Source organism: Lissotriton vulgaris, chromosome 9 (genome assembly GCF_964263255.1).
Source record: "Lissotriton vulgaris chromosome 9, aLisVul1.2, whole genome shotgun sequence".
NCBI lineage: Eukaryota > Metazoa > Chordata > Amphibia > Caudata > Salamandridae > Lissotriton > Lissotriton vulgaris.
This window is the reverse complement of record NC_141697.1, coordinates 720468082-720487473: the sequence shown is the minus strand read 5'-3', so window position 1 is coordinate 720487473 and position 19392 is coordinate 720468082. Positions and strand designations below refer to the sequence as shown.

Sequence of the window (19392 nt, the reverse complement as noted above, 5' to 3'; positions counted from 1 at the left end):
ATGTGAAGGACATCTAACATGAGCTTCGATTCGAATTCCATAGAGCATATTATCAAACCCATTATCGCCACTTTAGCTGCACTTTCCTGCCGATAAAGTGGTGATAATTTTGTCGCCCAGGCTTGATATTATGGCCCAGAGTGCGTAGTGTACAGCAGCTTCTCTGTAAAATCTATAATTACCTCCGAGCAGTGACAACAGATAGGTTACAACAGTCTGACAAACAGATCCAAAACCTTATTACGTCACTTTCGAGTCATTTTTAACATGCGTAAAGTGACACAAGTAGCTTGTAAATCTACGTCTGACTTTACGAAAAAATCTCAACTCCAGATTCTGCGACACAGTTTTAATGTTGTTTTCTCTCTTTTTTTCTCTTTCACTCTCTGTGACATCATTTCTCTTTCTCTCTTAAACTTATAGACACTGCTGTCCGCTTCGACGTGTAGAAGAACAGCCCAAGTGAAGTTGTGGAATAAACTGTCTGAAATGTTTGGCCGCAAGGATTATACAACGGTAAGCACAGAGGCCTAGATCTACAAAGCCTTCATAGCAATACATTAGAAATAAATTGGCATAAAGGGCGTCAGTAACGCAGTAGCCACTTCCATAGAGACACCACTTGAACGCGGAAGTATAACAGAACTGAAATGCACAAGGCACACTGCACACGTAAAACTGTAGAGTAACCAAAACTTGTAATGCTTATTAAGCTCATTTACTCACATCTACATAATTCTAAACTCAAATTTTCTTTTTTGTTTTGCAGATTACCAATCCGACATCTTTTGGAGTCCAATTAACAATTTGTTTATAATATTGTCTGTTGTTAAAGTTATTTTTCTAGTTGCTTTTATTATAGTTATCATTCAGTTTCGTTTACATTTATTTATTTAATAAAAGTTAATTCAAAAAACTATAAACTTCTTTTATTTTGTGGGGGAGAGGTATGACGGTCCACAACAAAAATAATGTTGAAATACTATAGTAAGAAATTCAAGACTAGGATTGAAAACTACTGAGTTCTAAGTAACAGATATAATAAAAATAATGGTGAAGAACTACTAAAATGGCGGTGGACGGAGTATGTAATCAAAGTTTGGCGCCTCGACACTACCTTTCAAATAAATTTCGAAAAAATATGATTATTAATATATTACAAAAGTACAGCAGCGGATGACACACATGACCCGGAAAAAGAAAGCGACAAATTTACTACCTGAAATAAAGAAAGGTTTACTTGTTGAACTTCAAGAAAAAGAAAAAAACTTGGACTTCGAAACGAGGCTGCACATGCGTAGAGAGTACAACTGCTACACAAAAAAAGGAAAGTTTTACATACTATAATAAAAATGAAGGGGCATATCAATAAAAGGGGATACATTATAGCCGCTTTTATCAGCAGGAAACTGACAATAAAGCGGCGGCATGGGCTTGATAATAGGCCCTTGTAAATTCCCATAGCAGCCCAGGTTATGATGTTAACTTGGGCTGCTATGGTTATTCACAAGGGCATATTAACAAGCCCATTATCGCCGCTTTATCGGCAGTTTCCTGCCGATAAAAGCGCCGATAATGTATCCCCTTTTGTCGATAATATGGCCCATTGCTCTTTTTTTTACCAGTAAACTTAGATGCATATTATCAAGGACCGGTGTTAAAATTATTATCGCCGTTTTATTGGCAGAAAACTGCCGAAAAACAGCGATAATGAGCTTGATAATATGGCCTTGTTATTTCCCATAGAAGCCCATGTTAACACCAGAACATGCGCTTCTATGGGAATTAACAAGGACGTATTATCAAGCCCACCCTCCCAACATTAATAACAAACTTCAGACAATGCACGTACCCGGAGCTCGAAGGCGATTTTACATATTACCAATCAATCAATCAATCAATCATGGACATTTGTATAGTGCGCTACTCACCCGGTAGGGTCTCAAGGCGCTGGGGGGGAGGGGTCCGCTACTGCTCGAAGAGCCAGGTCTTGAGGAGCTTCCTGAATGAAAGGTGATCCTGGGTCAGTCGAAGGTGGACGGGGAGGGAGTTCCATGTATTGGCTGCCAGGTAGGAGAAAGATCATCCCCCGGCGGTGGCTCTGCGGATGCGTGGTACGGTGGCGAGGGCGAGGCTGGTTGATCTTAGCTGGCGGGTGGGTGCGTAGAAGGTCAGGCGGTTGTTGAGGTACTTGGGGCCCAGGTCGTGGAGGGCCTTGTGTGCGTGGGTGAGGAGCCTGAACGTGATCCTCTTGCTGATGGGGAGCCAGTGCAGGTCTCTCAGGTGGCCGGAGATATGGCTGTGTCGGGGGACGTCCAGGACGAGTCGTGCAGAGGCATTCTGGATGCGTTGGAGTCTTTTCTGAAGTTTGGCTGTGGTTCCGGCGTAGATGGTGTTTCCGTAGTCCAGTCGGCTGGTGACGAGTGTCTGGGTAACTGTCTTCCTGGTTTCAGTGGGGATCCATCAGAAGATCTTACGGAGCATGTGCAGGGTGTTGAAGCATGATGATGAAACGGCGTTGACTTGTCTGGTCATCGAGAGGGAGGAGTCCAAGATGAAGCCCAGGTTGCGTGCGTGGTCCGTTGGCCTGGGAGTGGTGCCCAGGGCAGGGGGCCACCAGGAGTCGTCCCAGGCAGAGGGCGATGATCCCAGGATGAGGACCTCCGTCTTGTCTGAGTTCAGTTTCAGGCGGCTGTTCTTCATCCACTCGGCGACGTCTTTCATCCCTTCGTGTAGGCTGGTTCTGGCGGTGGCGGGGTCGTTGATGAGGGATAGGATCAGCTGGGTGTCGTCAGCGTAGGAGATGATGTTGAGGTTGTGTTTGCGTGTGATGGCTGCGAGAGGGCTCATGTAGATGTTGAAGAGGGTTGGGCTGAGTGATGATCCTTGTGGTACGCCGCAGATGACTTCGGTGGCCTCGGATCTGAACGGGGGGAGGCGGACTCTCTGGGTTCTTCCGGCGAGGAACGAGATGATCCACTCCAGTGCTTTCTCTTGGACTCCGATGCTGCTGAGGCGCTGCACTAGGGTGCAGTGGCAGACAGTGTTGAATGCTGCAGAGAGGTCTAGGAGGATGAGGGCCGCTGTTTCCCCTTTGTCGAGCAGGGATCTGATGTCGTCAGTGGCTGGGATGAGGGCGGTCTCGGCGCTGTGGTTGGCTCGAAAACAGGACTGCGAGGGGTCGAGGGATCCGTTCGTCTCGAGGAAGGCGGCAAGCTGTCTGTTGACGGTCTTCTCGATGACTTTGGCAGGAAAAGGGAGGAGCGAGATGGGGCGGTAGTTCTTGAGGTCGGTGGGGTCTGCAGTTGGTTTCTTCAGGAGGGCGCTGACCTCGGCGTGCTTCCAGGTCTCCGGGAAGGTGGCGGTGTTGAAGGAGGTGTTGATGACGTCCCGTAGTTGAGGTGCGATGATGGAGTTGGCCTTGTTGAAGACGTGGTGGGGGGCAGGGGTCGGTTGGTGATCCGGAGTGGATGGTGTTCATTGTGCGGGTGGTGTCTTCGCTGCTGATCAGGGTCCAGGCGCAGAGGGTGGTTGTGGGTGGCGTTGGTTCCGTGGTTGGGTGTGTGGTAGATTCGCCGAAGCTGTTGTGTATATCAGTGATCTTGCGGTGGAAGAACGAGGCGAGTGAGTTGCAGAGGTCTTGCGAGGGGGTGATGTCATTGTTTCAGGCGCTGGGGTTGGAGAACTCTTTGACGATGCTGAAGAGTTCCTTGCTGTTGTGGGCGTTGTTGTCCAGTCGTCTGTGAATGCTGTCTTCTTGGTGGTGCGGATCAGCTGGTGGTGTTTGCGGGTGGCATGCTTGAGGACAGTCATGTTGTCTGTGGTCTGGTCTAGGCGCCAGGCTTTCTCGAGGGCGCGGCAGTTCTTTTTGGAGCTCTTAAGTTCGTCGGTGAACCAGGAGGCTTTCTTGCTGCCGGGCCTGCTGGGAGGATTCTTCAGTGGTGCGAGGTCATTTGCGCAGTTGGTAAGCCACTGTGTGAGGTTGCTGGCTGCTTCGTTGGGGTCTGTTGTGCTGGCGGGAGGGTTCTGGCGGAGGGAGGTGGTGAGCTGCTCGGTGGTGATCTTGCTCCAGTTTCTGAGAGGGATCTGTTGCGGGTGGTGGTGGGTCGTTGTTCTTCTAAAGCGGAAGTGGATGCAGCTGTGGTCAGTCCAGTGGAGTCTGGTGAAGTGGCTGAAGGAGATGCGCTTGCTGGAGGAGAAGACGGGGTCAAGCGTGTGGCCGGCATAGTGGGTGGGGGTGTTCACCAGTTGCTTGATTTCGAGGTTTGGCAAGGTTGTCCAGTAGGGTGGTGGTGTTGCTGTCCTTGTTGTTCTCCAGGTGGAAGTTGAGGTCCCCTAGGAGGATGTAGTCGGCGGAGGGAAGTGTGTACGGGCTGATAAAGTGTGCAATGTCTTCGCTTAATTGTGTGCGTGGTCCCGGGGGTCTTTAAATGAGGGTGCCTCTGAGGGTGGTCTTGGGATCGGTGTGTATCTGGAAGTGGAGGTGTTCAGCGGCAGTGAAGGTGTCGTCGGGGTTGGTCGTGATGTGGATGTTGTTCTTGTGTACGATGGCGATGCCTCCTCCAGTCTGGTTGATGCGGTCCTTCCGGGTGATCTTGTATCCGTCCGGGATGGCTATGGCGATGTCAGGCGCTGAGGAGGCGTTCATCCAGGTTTCTGTAAGGAAGGCAACGTCTGGTGATGTTGTGTCGAGCAGGCTTCAGAGTTCGACAGTGTGTCTGTGAACGGAGCGGGTGTTGAGCAGGATGCACTTGAGGTGGTTGCTGCTGGTGCTTGGCTTGTCGGGTGCGGTGCAGGTCTGGATGCAGGTGAACTTGCAGGCTTGGCAGGTGAAGGGTCCGTGGGTGCGTTTTAGGGTGGCTCGGTAGCAGGCGTGGTTCCGGCCAGGTTTGAGTGTGTTCATGGTGGCGGTGTCGTAGGTCCGTTGCGTGGGCTGGCATCCTCGGGGGCCAGGGGTCCTGGCGCTGAGCGCTGGCCACGCGCAGACGGGCTTGCCTTTGGCACGTCTTCGGCGCACAATCGGCACGCCCGCTTCGCGTGAATGCTGCGTGTACGCGTGGGCTCCATATGAGGCAAAGTGGGAGGGAGGAGCAGCTGGGAGGCGGGAGCGGGGCGGCCAATGGGGTGGCGGAGGAGAAAGGGGGCGGGGCTGCGAGGGAATGGTTGCAGGAAGCGGCGGCAGGGAGCGGGTGGGGGCACAACAGGGGTCCAAGCTAGCGGGCACAGTCTGGTAAACTAGTTACCAGAGGGAGAACAAGGGTGAAAGTTACAGAAGGGCAACAGAACAGAACAAGAGTTAGAAGGGCACAAGCAGGAGAATCACGCAGGGCAGCAGCGGGGAGCGCACGAGCAGCAGCGGGTGGCGTCAGGCAGGGTGAGATGCGCTACAGCTGACCAGTTGACGAGCAGACGGGCCGTGCGGCGTGGGGGGTGTCCTGAGACAGGTCACACTCGCCTACACCGCGCGGGCTCAATATGAGGCCAAGTGGGAGGGAGGAGCAGCTGGGAGGCGGGGCGGCCAATGGGGTGGCGGAGGAGAAAGGGGGCGGGGCTGTGAGGGAACGGTGGTGGGAAGCGGCGGCGGGGAGCGGGTGGGGGCACACCGGGGCTCCAAGCTAGCGGCCACAGTCCGGTAAACTAGTTACCAGAGGGGAAAACAAGGGTGAAAGTTACAGAAGGGCAACAGAACAGAACAAGAGTTAGAAGGGCACAAGCAGGAGAATCACGCAGGGCAGCAGCGGGAAGCGCACGAGCAGCAGCGGGGGGTGTCAGGCAGGGTGATACACGCTACAGCTGACCAGTTGACGAGCAGACGGGCGGTGCGGCGTGGGGGGTGTCCTGAGACAGGTGAAAGGTGAAAGGTGGCGTTCGTCACGACGTGTACGAGGAGAGAAACAGAGAGCTGAAAACATTTTTTTTTAAAAGACCGAGGGTTGCCGCTCCCTGAGACTGAGGGGAGTAGGACCATAACCCCCCGCACACTTCAAAATAAAACCAGAGCAGTGCCTTTCCCCAGTGCTCGGGGCACCTTACAAACCCCCATTATGCAAAAGAAATTACCCCCGTAATTTGCCCCCCCAGGACCTAATGAATAAAACGGACTTCTAGTTTTTTTTCACCTTTCCTACCACGTACAAGTACTGCACGAGTACCCCACCATTTTTTATTTAAAAATAAAATAAAAATTGAGCCTAAACATCCATGTACATCCCCCTGTCAAGCCTAGAGGTTCAGAATGTCTCTAGCCTGCCCCCTTCCCTTATTTCTCAACTTTGTTTTACTGTTTTCTTGTGACTCGGTTCTACTGACGCACAAGATGGACGCCAACACTTCCTGGTTTCGAGTGTTGACAGACAGTTCACAGCCAATCAGCATGCAGCTCGCGCTCGTAATTGAACAGATTTCCATACGCATGCTGCACTCCGTCTCTAGATATCGCTATGATTTTACTTGTAATTTTCTCAGAAACTACTGAACAGATTCACACCATTTAACAAAAAGCACAATTTGCGAATCGAACTCTACCTCTCTGCCAAATGTCGTGTAATTCCGTTCAGCCGTTCGGTCTGTAGCCCTGGCTAAAGGACCCTATGAAAAATTGCATGGGGAAAACACGCTTTGGGACCCCTTTTTTTCTCGGCCCCTGCTTGACGAATCACCTTCAAACTTTTCAGGGAAGGAGCATAGCCGAGCAGTCCATTTTCTTGGAGAAATTCGCAAAGATTCTTCCACTGGCGCCAAAGTTATTCCAAATAGAATGTTGTGGATTTCCTATGGAAACTAGGTCCTAACTATAACTACCTACTGGCGACTATATATATATATTCAACATTACAAACATAACCTAGTTCGCCTATTAACCTCCTCAATGTACAACATGGAGAGTAAATTTTTTTGAACATACTAGAAATATAAGTTTTGTGTTTATTTCTAGATCATATGCTTGAGAAGCTTTAAAGTTTCTGAGGGGCAGTATTTAACGCATTTAAAGCATGGAAGGGGTTAATGCACAATCATAACCTCCAGTCCTGCCTCAAAAGTGTTCCTTTTGGAGATCAACTACATATTAGCTTCTTTTATTTTGTGGTAGGATTGTGGTTAAACCTGCATGTGGAATTCTACCTTATGGACATCTGCGTTTGGTTAGTGAGACAGCTGCTGCTCATTAACCATGGGTAGCTAACATACTGACGGTCTTGAATACATTGGATTTGCTGGTAAAGGGGTCTGTACATGTAAAATAGGCATTTTGAGCTAACAGCCAGTTTTCCATATCAGGGATGACACCCAATTAGAGAACAACATTCAAAGGGAGGCCAACCAAGTGCTAGATGCTTGTTTACCAAGTTGAGGCAAGGAAATTCCCCTCTTGATAACTTCTTAAGATTATTGTAAAGAAAACAATTTGGAGTTGTGCTTTCTGTTTGTGACTAATTCACTGAAAGACCAGCTTAGCCGCTCTTTCTGTTGCCAGCCCTATGGTGGTTTGGTTGGCATGGCTCTGGATAAGGGTCTTCGGACCCTGTTGCTCGGCCCTAGTTAAATACAATTTGTGGATCCTATAGTTTCTGTGCTGGAGAATTTGCAGTTCTTGCATTAAAGCATCAAGATCATAGGCGTTTGAAACGAATATGTGAATAATGGGGATGAATGCTTGCTTAGTTATTCCTTTTACCCACATGATTATATTTAAGTGAGACTATAACGAGCAAACTGAGTGTTTTAAATGTTTTGTTATGATTTTAATATTTCAGGGATCTTCCTAAATGGCACAGTAAAAATCGAGTGTGGCTGAATTCAGAACTGCTCCACTGCATGCTGTCAGGATGGCTGTTAAGAATCTTTTTGGGTATCCATCACATTTGGGAATCAATGTCAGTCATACCCTGCAGGGGAAATAAAGGCTTGCAGCCTGATTTGACCTGTCAAGTGTCTCTGTGCACTTACCTGCAGAAAATGCCAAAAAAGCATCATTCTTCTTGAAAGAGCCATCCTGCTCGAGGAAATGTCCAGGATTAAATGTTGCAGGATGCTTAAAATATTCTGGGTCGTGGAGAACAGTGTTCAGAAGAGGCATCACCATGGTGTCCTGAATAGAATGAGAACCATATAATTAGTCTACAAGTAACGTGTAACAAGCCCACTTATGATGACTGACACCAAAGACCATGATCAATGGTGAAAAACTGACATTCAGAGAAAAAGAATATCCTCTCAATACCCTTTAAAGTCTTGTTGGACATTGATAAAATACTTTCCATTAAACCATGCAATGCTGGCAAAAATATTTGCATTATATATTTTAAGGTCGATAAAGGGGTTTATGTTAAACATTAGTAAGCCACCAAAGGAGTTCAGATAAAACATAATTCGGTTCTTGCAAGGCTTCCAATTAACATGTTTAGTTAGGGAAAGTCAAGTACATTGTTAGTTCTCGTCCCAGGATATGATCCATAGCATTACCCACGGGCTCAAGTGACTGGCCCATTGACACACTAACAAGATGTTTATCAGGGGGGTGCAGATTACAACCGATGATGGCGGATCGACATATCAAGAGTTTCCAATCTGATCCCGGGAATCCCCCATAACCGTGATGCACTGTGGAATTTAACAGTATGATCCAGTCTTGAAAGTGCACCTGTCCCCCAGAGCCCACCTCCTGTACCTGCTTGCCCCTAGTGGGCTGGTGATGCAAGAGATGTGGATGGCATTACTTGGCAGATATACTGGATGCGGCCCTACAGCGCCAACCCGGCCTCTCTTCTCCTGCATCGCTGGAGCCCACGTGCGAGACCGGATATGCTGCCGGATGACCCACACACCCTGTGGCAGGGAGAGCAGATTGTACTGCCCGAATGTGACATAGGATTGCCGAAGAAGTGCTTGTGGGGCCCGTAGAGTGGCAGCCTACGACATGTTCCTCCCTAGTTGCTCTAAATGACTCGTGTGGTGGCGAGTCATTGCAGAATTCTGTTACTTCTGTCAAAGAGCGGATCGAAACAGCTGTGACCAGTTTCAGTAAGTGTACTGCCCCAGAAATACTGATGACCACCTCAGCATGGAGATTTAATGAATTATAGTAACTGCTCCCTAGCATTGGGCTCTAAGTACTAATTTGGGGTTGACCACGAAGGCACTGCATGACCGGTCCAGGAGTGAAGACTCGCAATGCGGCAACAATAATCATAAGGGTACAGGTGGTTCCTTCAACCCTCTTGCCTACATACGAGGCAGCGGGAGCTTTATGTATTCTTCTCCTCACCATTGTGTTGCCCCAATCACATGAGGGTTTCTCCAGATTTCTTAGTCCTTTAAATACCTCTCATTATTCAATGTTTACAATGAGTCTCACTAGAACAAAACATTACAGACCCTTAGCCTGAAATACTCTCAGCCTACCGCATTAGGCAGTTCCTCCATGATGATGACGAAGGAATGTATATCTTCCACAAAGGCTGACTCCACAACTGACAAATCGGACGTTATCCTGCAAGACAGCTATATGACTAAGCGTGGCTGGAGAACATAGGCCCACCGCAATCACTTCTGACCTAAGTCTTCTTAAAGACGATCATCATAAGCTGACTGATAGGGTCAAGACCACTGAAATTACCCTATCTTCTCTGATGCGCTGCTAAATAGACCAGCTCCGTAAACAGGTCACAGCACTACATGAGCAGGTAGAGGATGCAGAGGGGCGTGCACACCCGAATAATGTTTATATCATTGGCATACCTAAAAATGTGGAAGGCAACAATGGTATTCATTATGTAGCAAATTGTCTACGGGGTGTAGTGGCGCCGTGTTGCCTATCAGAGCTGTTCATGGTTCAGAGGGTGCACAGGGTCCCGGCGCAGCGCCCACCTCCGGGCGAGGCTGGCATTCAATCTTGAGCCAAATATTAAGCTTCAGGGATTGTATGTCCTCCTCCAGAGTGCCAGAGAGAATGCACCCATCACTATGAACAATGCACGTGTATAGTTGTTCCCCGGACTACACGCTTGCGGTTCAACGCCAGTCCTACTCCTTCCAACAGTAAAGGGCCAAAGGCCGACATTTGCACTCATTTTCCCTGCCTGGCTAAAGGTAAACCCTAAACAACGCACCCTCTTTTTTGCCACCCTGGAATCTGCATGGAATTGAAAGGAGCAATTCCCAGATGCCTAAGGCACCTGGGCAGCCGGAACCTAAAGCTCAGAGCCCACCTCGGAGGCGCCCCCATGGACCTGGTCCCTGCGCTCCGACTGGTGTGGCTTCTACCCTGCAGCAGACCTTGGACAGTAGGAAGGAGACACACTAGCATTGGCAAGTTCCATCAGAGACCAAAAACAACGGCATATTCGGGCCTTGTTTTGTGGCGAGCATTGATACTGATTCCAACTTCAGTGGCAGTATGGTGTTGTTCCCCTCAGTCAAGTTTCAAGTTTAAGTTTATTGCTTGATTATTTAAAATCTTTACAACCCCCCCCTAGCAAAAAATAAATAAAATATAACTGCACATGCAGCTAATATTGTTATTATACGAGCGAAAAAGAAAACATTGTACAATAAACAGGCTTAAAATCAAGTTACATCAGAGAATTAACGAGTATGTACCCCCAATTTAAGGTATGGGGAAGGTATTTCACGAGATTGTATTTAGTCAGTAAGTGCTTGCAATAGGTAACTATTGACAAGTTTCATATATTTAACTCCTCTACAGGCCAGGATGCATGATGAACCCTCCAGCCAGCTTTTCACTGCTTGTCTGCTAGATCGAATGTGCAATTTGATGAAAATTGCCTTTAGGTACTGTCTCCTTTGGCTTAGCAAGGCTGGACAAACACATAACAAATAGATAAAGGTTTCTTTTTTGAATCCACATAATCGACAAGCTTCTGTTTTAAAAGCTGGCATCCATGAGGGAGATAAGTCCTTGGAGTCATGCCCACCCATCCTGAACTTTAAAAAGCACATCTTTAAATAAGAACTGAAATGGGTAGACAAATAGGCTTGTGGCTTTGAAGTCCTATATGAGTTTATAACTGTCCATCCGTGCCGCCTCTTTGTAAGAGCCATTTTATCTTCCAGTAAAAATTTATTTTTAGTGGCGACGTTCACTATTTTGTTAAAAGAAACTCTATCCATCGTATTGTCCCATGCTGGTTGAAGTTCCACCATGGCCAGGGAGGTAATCAGGAAGCTCCCCCAAGAGTTTGGCATTTCTTGCTCCTTCTGTGACCTAACTTCGTCCCAGCAGAGTCTATTCAATGTGCCCACTTCGGATGATCGGAGAGTGTGGCAGAATTGAATAAAGTTGCTCATTCCCCTGTATTTTTCATCCTGGAGCCCAAATTCCAGTCTTACCTGGGCAGGCGAGGCGCATTTTGGCAAATCAAAAACCGATTTGTAGATTTTTGACTGTAACTCGTTCTGTAAATGCGAATCTTTGCCACACCAGGGAACCAGGCCATAGGACAAACTGGGCTGGATTTGGGCAGTCATTACTTTTAACAGATGAGAATGGTTTGGGCAGTCCAATTTCTCCGCATTAATCTGTAAGCATAGATCAGAGACTAGGTCTTTGCTCTAAGAGCCAGTTTGTGTTCTTTGTGGCTTGTACCCTGCCCAATTGTTACACCCAAGTACTTGTATGAGGCTTTTTCTTCTAGATGAGCCCCCTTGACCATCCATTTGAAGTTTAGTTTTCTACTGTCAACTAGGCGGACGACTTTTGTTTTATCTTTATTTATCTCCAGCTGTTCCGTGTCCAAGTAGGATGCCAGGTTATTTATTGATCTCTGTAACCCCACTGGGGTTTGGCTCAGCAAGACTATGTCGTCTGCGTATTGGAGTATTGCGAGTGGCTCATTGGCCAATTTCTGCGGGTGGCAGTCTGGGTTTTCAAAGTGTGTGGCAATATCTGATAAATACAGGTTAAAAAGGCTGGGGGCCAAAACACAGCCTTGTTTCAACCCGCCTTGAGTGTGAATACTTGCGGTGGTGCTCAGCCCATTTCCCAGCTTGACTCTTGTCCAAGTATTAGAATACAAGGTTATGATAGCAGAGAGGAGTGCTCCATCTTTTGAGTTTGTTCCATAAATGACTCCGGCTCACTCTATCAAATGCAGATTTGATGTCCACGAAACGGGCAAAGAGGCGGACTTTCCTTCTTTGCGCCTGTTCCGTCAAGAGGGCTAGAGTTGCGAGATTCAATTGGGTGCCCATGCTTTGCCTGAATCCTGTTTGGAATTTGGGAATTATGTTTTTTTCCTCCATCCAGGCGTGTAAATGGATCAGTAGGCACGAAGCATATAATTCCCCTCAGTTATATCACAAACAGCTGATGACGTCCTCTGACGAATGCTGTGGGTGCTGGCTCGGGGTAGTGACAGCCCTCCGTCCTACAGCACTGGCTGAGGAGATACCCATTCTTTCACTGCTGATATGGACAATGTACAGGCCCCCACAGGATGCCACTGTGTTACTCCAGACCCCACTGTTTGCATATAGACACTGGACACGACTATGCACTCCCACTATCGGGGCTTAGCCTGGTTTGTAATTCACATTTAATGATTCCATTCTACCAACACATCGTGGATTCCGGGGCCCTGTAACCAAGAGCATGCCATCACCTCGGTTGACCTCCCCTTTTGGTTTGTACCACGTCCTACACCACATGCCTATAGCAATTGCAAACACCGCTAGTCTGTTGTAACTTTTTCCTTACAGTTTTGGTCGAACGATTATTCTTCACTGGACCTTGTATAGGGGTACTGTTTGACTGTGCTGTCATCGTTCCCTCCTGGGTACGTGAGTGTTACTATTGTGCAATGGGTGGAGCATGGATATATGATGTAAGATGCATTTCATCATGCCTGATGTTGGATGTAAATACAATGTCATAACTTGGAACGTCAGAGGTATGGTGTCTGTGCAGAAGAGGTATAGAATCTTAGCACAGGTCAACTGTCGTAAAAGGCACTAAGTTTACTTACAGAAAATGCATCTCACTACCATTGAGACTTTTAAATTTCATAAAAAATGGAGGGGACAGCTGTTCAATACATCTTACTAAGCCTTCGCACTAGGAGCAGCAATCTGTCTGGGCGCAGGGGTCCCTTTTGCAGCTTTAGACACTAGGGTTGAATAAAATGGTAGTCCTGTTTTTGTTAGGGGGCACACTGGCTAGGAAACCAGTGGTACTTGGCAGTGCCTATGACCCTAATGAGGTGCAGGATGTATTTTTGGCACATTTATCTACTGTCCAAACTGACTGTGCACAGTATCCCTGGTTAATAGGAGGGGACTTCCATGCTGTCCTCGATGTTAATTTAGATCCTTACCACTCCAGTGCGTGCTTCATTTGACAAGCCAAGGCCTTACAACAATGGGCTACAGGATGGTCACTATCTGATGCTTGGCATAGTAGAACCGCCAGTATGCACAAATTCTCCTTCTATCCGCCACCGCACATATTACACACATGCCTTGACAGGACCTTTGCACTATATCCATCCAAGCAAATGTCACTCACGCAAAATACTTGGGTAAGACGAGAGTCCGACCGTTGCCCTCTTGAACACACCATATCCTGGGGTCAGGTTCTGGCCCCTATTCGTACTTGACGTAGGCAGCCCCACCGCCTGGAGGACATAGTGTTTAAAGATGCTCTGGCTACTACAATGGATACATACTTTGCTGGAAATACTGCCACAACCTCATCACCATTGGTGGAATAAAAGGCATTTAAGGTTGTGGTGAGGGTGTGCCCATCTGTACTATTGAAGGGGTCTGCAAAACGGCCCTCTGAGACCTTACCCACATTGAGACTGGTTTAGACCGACTTGAACAGTCGGCAGCCGAGGATGATGCGCATGCAGCTCAATTACAAGACGTGAGAATTAATTATGCTGAGCTCCTTGAACAAATGCAAGTTATTGATTATGTAGCTTACACAGATAACACACACCAAAGCTGACAAATCCAGTGCACTGCTGGCACAGTTGATCAGGCCAACATCACTACCTACGCCTATCTTATCAGTGCTCACGCCTCAACATAACCATTTAACTACCTAATTGGAAATTAATGAGGCCTTTTAAGATTTTTACGACAATCTTTATAACATCCCTCCTCCTTCTGACCCAGCCGCTATTAGCTTATTCCTGGAGAACTTGTCGATACCTAGAGTATCAGACACTGACAGGGAGGCATTGGGTGCTCCATTCACTCCAGGTAAAATACGCCAGGCAATTGACAATCCGACTCACAACAAAACGCCGGGCCGGGTTCGGATGTACTACCGATAGAACTGTATGCTCCATTTGCCACAATTTGACCGGCTTTATAGAGCTTAGTTGGAAGCGGGATTGTTGCCCCACCCACCACAAGCCATGCGCTAGTAACTTCTCTTCTAAAACAAGGCCGACCTCCAGAAGACATGTCCTCTTACAGGCCCTTATCCCTGGTAAACACAGAATATAAGATTTGAAGTAAACTGTTAGTGCACTGTTTCCTCCCTCTGCATCCACATTTAATACATACAGACCAATGTGTTTTTTTTCCTCTATGCAGTAATACCTCACTCAACACACGCAATCTTTATCAGATCCTAGATGTCGCTCTCGCCACTATTACTTGTTCTAGCATTGGAGCTTCTGGCACAACACATTAGACAATCTGCACAGGGATGGGAATTCCTCAAGGTCCAATGATGCACGCTATATTTCTGGATGCCAATGACATGGTATTTTATATCTGAAATCTCCACAAAGACTTGTCCTCGGTATCCGGACGGCTCTCCTCGTTTGGAGACTTGACGGGCCTCTGGATCAATTACAGTAAATCGCAATCTTTTTCCATCTTGGACACCAACAGCGAGACTACTCTGCCTTTTGGGTCTACTAGGCTACAGTCAGCACCCCAAACCTTTCGGCACTTGGGCATTAAAATATACTGGGAGGCAAAAGGTTTGTTGGATGGTAACCTCTTAAAAAAGATTGCCTCACTCAAATCTCAAATTGGCTTTTGGGTCACACTGCCCTGTAAGTTGCAGGATGTCTGACTTTCACTCAAATGGTTATGCTGCCCCACCCGTTGTATCACTGTATCAACTTACCTGTGGTTAACCTGCACCGGTTTTTAAAATGTTAAACTCATTATTATTTGATCTGATGTGAGGCTCTGGGAGACGTAGGATTGGTTTTCCCAAGATGCAACTGCCCCCTGGTGATGGTGGTATGGGTGCCCCGGACTTCAAGCTTGTTATGGCTGTTACAATGGCTATTGTATTGGCTGGCAGGCCATAACCTGACTGAGATCAGTTATACACTGCACAATATTATACAGGGTAAATTACACTGCCTGCTCTTCCCGGGTACCAGACCACCCTCTCCACAAAGGCTTCTGTTACGCATAGCTCTTACATCTTGAAAAGCTGCCCTGCACTACACTGCCCCTTTCACACACTATGGCTCGAACATCCCTCTCAGAGGTCTCCCCACCTCCTCGGGTATACTAACAGAGAAAAGATTGCTACCCCGAGAGCGGGGGGAGGGGCACACAACAGATGGTGCGCTCTTTGAGGACCAACCCCCCATGAGCCACCAGGAATTTACCCAGACTCATGGGTTACTGGAAACGCTCTTTTTGACATATGCTAGTAATATTCAATTTGTCCGCAAACACTGTGCATCACGTGGCTCCTAGCCAGCTACCCACTAACTTATTCAAGAGATCCATATTATGATTGGAGGTAGATATCTAACTAAATGTTTATACTATGGTTTGAGTTCACACCTGGTGTCCCCCCTGACCTCCCTACAGGCCAGGTGGGAAAAGGACCTCTTGTGTGGTCTCCATGACAAAGAATGGGCCTTTCTTATTGAACACCCCAGCAGAATTTCCCATAACTGTTGTTTCAAATTAATATAACTCTCAATATTACATAGAGCATACCTCATGCCACAAAAACCTCTTTCCATGTTCTGGATCAACTCGTTTAACAAACCCGTTGTCACACACAAGACGCAGACCATTTACAAATGTTATGGGCCTGCCCTTCACTGTCTTCTTACTGGGCAGCGATTGGAGCACCATGTCGGATCTGGCTGAGTCTGACCACTGGAATACTGCTGAACAATGCATTCTGGAACTTTGACCTAAAGGCTCCAGAGTTACAGCACGTTTTGCTGACTTAGCACTATTATTGGCAAAGTGTCTCTTGACGAGATGGTGGACGACCATGTGGTACCCCTCGTCTCTCAGGGGCGTGAGCAAGGGATGCATTGGTGTGTGGCTGAAAGTTGCGCCTTGCGGAGAGAGGAATACTGGGACTTATGTAAGTGCCCCACTGCTTGAATCCTTTAAGTCTTAGGAGGTGGATGATAAATAATCTTTCCCACATTCCCTGCTGGTGCCACTCACTCTATCCCCGTGTACCACAAGTCTGTAGTAAGCACAAACAACCTTCTGTTACGCCTGGTGCGTCTCCATTATGAGCCACAGGTTTCGATGCTCTGTTCAAGACACACCAAGACACATACCAAGCCCCCTCGAGATATGGGAACACATAAGTTTCACCCCCACACAGGAGTTTTCAATCACTCGCACAGCACTCATGAGACACACTATTACGATGACAAGTTTGGTGAAGAGGGAGGGGGTGGTTTTACAGAGTTACTGTGTTTATTATGTTTGCATTTTTGTGGGCCACGTAAATGGCGAACTTGTCTTATTCAACATCATTAATGGCTGCTTTGTTGCTAACGATTGTACATGTCACTAATCCAGCAACACTGATCTGCGAATGTCCATGTTTTTTCTGCTTTGTGGTGTGAACAACATAATTACTGTACTATTGCTGTCAACTGTCTGTTCTATTGCTCGGCAGCTGTACACTGCACCATGACGTATGAAACGCTTATGAATCACCAAAATGCAATAAAGTTTGTGTTAAAAAAAGACGTTTTTCAGAGCAACAAGTGCAATAAGGAATTTGTAGTTTGTCCTGATCATTTCAGGTCTTGCGCTTAGCGTTGCAGTGCGCATCACTGTTCGCACAGCGAGAGACCTCATGTATGGGGTTTGAAAATGGACCTAGGAATCTTTTCCTTTTGGCCCACGCTATTGGCCTTTGTGTGCATCTTTTTATCAAAGACAGCACGCAATTGCCAAAGGCGGGCGCATTGCTCCGCCCATGTCCTATTGGTGTCTATTACGCGCACAGCTGCCATGTGGTTTCAATTATCGTGCCCAGACACAAGCGCGATAATTGAAACCACATGTCTTGCTGTGGCGCGCGCACACCACTCGTGGGCTTGTTCTTTTTGGGATTTTTTTCACAGGGAAGCAACTAAATGAAAGAACCCCTGACGCCTTGTGTGCTTCTTGTTCGTCACATGCACATTGTGTCCGATTCGCCTGTCTTGTTGCGATGCCTACTTGCACCCGAGCAAGAAGTGAGTGATGTGAAGGAATAGGGAGTGATGGACCTGCAGGACGCAGGGGTGATATAAGGTGCTGCCGACCCTGCATGCACCAGCCTGGCCGAGGACTGCACAGAGGCCATGAGGGCCTTTCAGGTAGAGTGGTCTGAGCAGGGCAGCTCTCGGGCGTGAGGGGCGTGTTAGCACAGTGCCTTGAAGCCCGCGGGGCAGAGGGTGCCAAGAGCCACCACAGTAGTGCATGTTGTTTTTAATGCGTTTGATGCTGAGGAGCGAATGACATGCGATCAGAGATCGTGTGCTCTGGTCCGATTTCAAGTGCAGTGAATGAAGCCTGTGTTGGTCCGGCCGGCTTGGGAGCAGCCTCACTCCCTCCCTCCATCCCTCGCGGGCAGATGAGGCGCTCAGTCTGAAGGCAAGCCTGGCAGTGTCTGGCACGGTGGGCGAGCGCAGGGCCTCTTGAGCCATGCCAGGATGTGGCTGTGGTGCTGCGGCAGGGGCTACTTCTGGGAGGAAGGGGTCTTCGTTGATGCCGTCAAGGTGAGGGGCCTCGGGAGGTGGGGGGCCCTGGGGACCCCGGGAGGTGGTGGGGGCCATGGGAGGCCCTGGCGCACTGGCTCGGAGCAGGATGCTGAGTCACTGTACACCGATGTGGCGGCTGCATTTCTGAGGGAGGTTGGCATGCAAGGGGACAGCCTGTCCATGTCACTTGTTGTGTTCAGCATTGGTAACGGAGCCCGTGCCGTGATTTGCATTTTGGATCGGAGTGGCTTACACGGTCTGGCCTGGTATGCAAAGTGTACACCACACACAAGCAGTGTGATTTGTGTCTATTGCTACAGCTGGTTCGTTCTCAGCGGTCTGTTAGAGCAGTTGCAGAGCTGGGTTTGAGAGGTTTCAGTATGAATCCTGGATGAGTCCTAAGTCCCTGGCCCGCATCTTAGTCGCCTTCTCTGCTGCAAGTTCAACACTATAGGACAGATGTGATTGGTTTCTGGAAGGCTAGCTGGCGTGTAGCAATGCATGCTACTCATCTTCCATTGTCCATGCACACCAGGGCATGAGCAAGGCATGCACCTTAGGGATAAAACCTGTCAGTCAGTGAGTCATGTGGGTGAGTTCATGGGTAACACGAATGCCTCTGTCACAGAGTGCATGTTAAATGAAGTATATGTTGAATTTATACTGACAGTTTGTTTGGGATGCTTTGCTGCAATTCACAGCCCATGCGAGAGTTAGTTTACTATGTGCTCGTTTTTCATCTGTCGGACGTTTCCCATGCCTGGAAGGATGAGCTACCCTAACCACGTCACGCCACCCCACCTGGACCCTCTAAAACGAATTGAGAAGTGTTTTTGTTGTACATATTTATTTTATGTGCCATTCTTTCGCCTGTCCTGTTCTGTGCTATTTTCCACTCTGAGCCATTTTTGAATGAACCTCCATCAATGGTTTACAAACATCTGAATCCCATGCGGTCTGTGAAAAGAGGGTAACAGTATGTTGAATACTAGGACCGTCAAAGCATTTACACTTATGTGTGGCTAGTTGCAGCTGTCCCTACGGTGCAACCAGGAGAGCAGCCCAGACACCACGTGCAAGGAGTACTGCTGCCCGGCGCCCCGTATGGGGGTGGTTCTGCCCAGGCACCATCTGCGAGTCAGGAGGTGAGAGGGATTACTGCCCCGGGGACAGTTTGTCAAGTGTGCTGCCCTTCCAGGGCACGAGAAAAGCAGTGGGGCTGAGCAGCCGTGGTCGGTACTTTGCATCGGGTGCAACCTGCTTTTAGTTAGAAGACTAAGATTGTACCAGTCACGTGAACGCTAACAACATAGTACAGTGAGTACACCGTGTAATAACAAAACCAAAACGTGCACATAGCCACCTTTTATTCTAATTTGTCACTAAATTAATAGTTGGAAATTGCTGTAGCTCGGCCACAATATTGCCCCAGTGCTCC

General features: G+C 48.0%; 1 protein-coding gene across 2 annotated transcripts in view; it reads right to left on the bottom strand.

Moving 5' to 3' along the window:
- The window catches only part of LOC147692168 (cytochrome P450 2C19-like), a 405626-nt gene that overhangs the window by 78795 nt on the left and 307439 nt on the right, over positions 1-19392 (bottom strand). For both annotated transcript variants that reach the window (XM_086938454.1, XM_086938456.1), the window contains exon 8: positions 7948-8089. In XM_086938454.1, coding sequence (XP_086794580.1) covers positions 7948-8089 — 142 coding nt within the window. The remainder of the gene's footprint in view (positions 1-7947; positions 8090-19392) is intronic.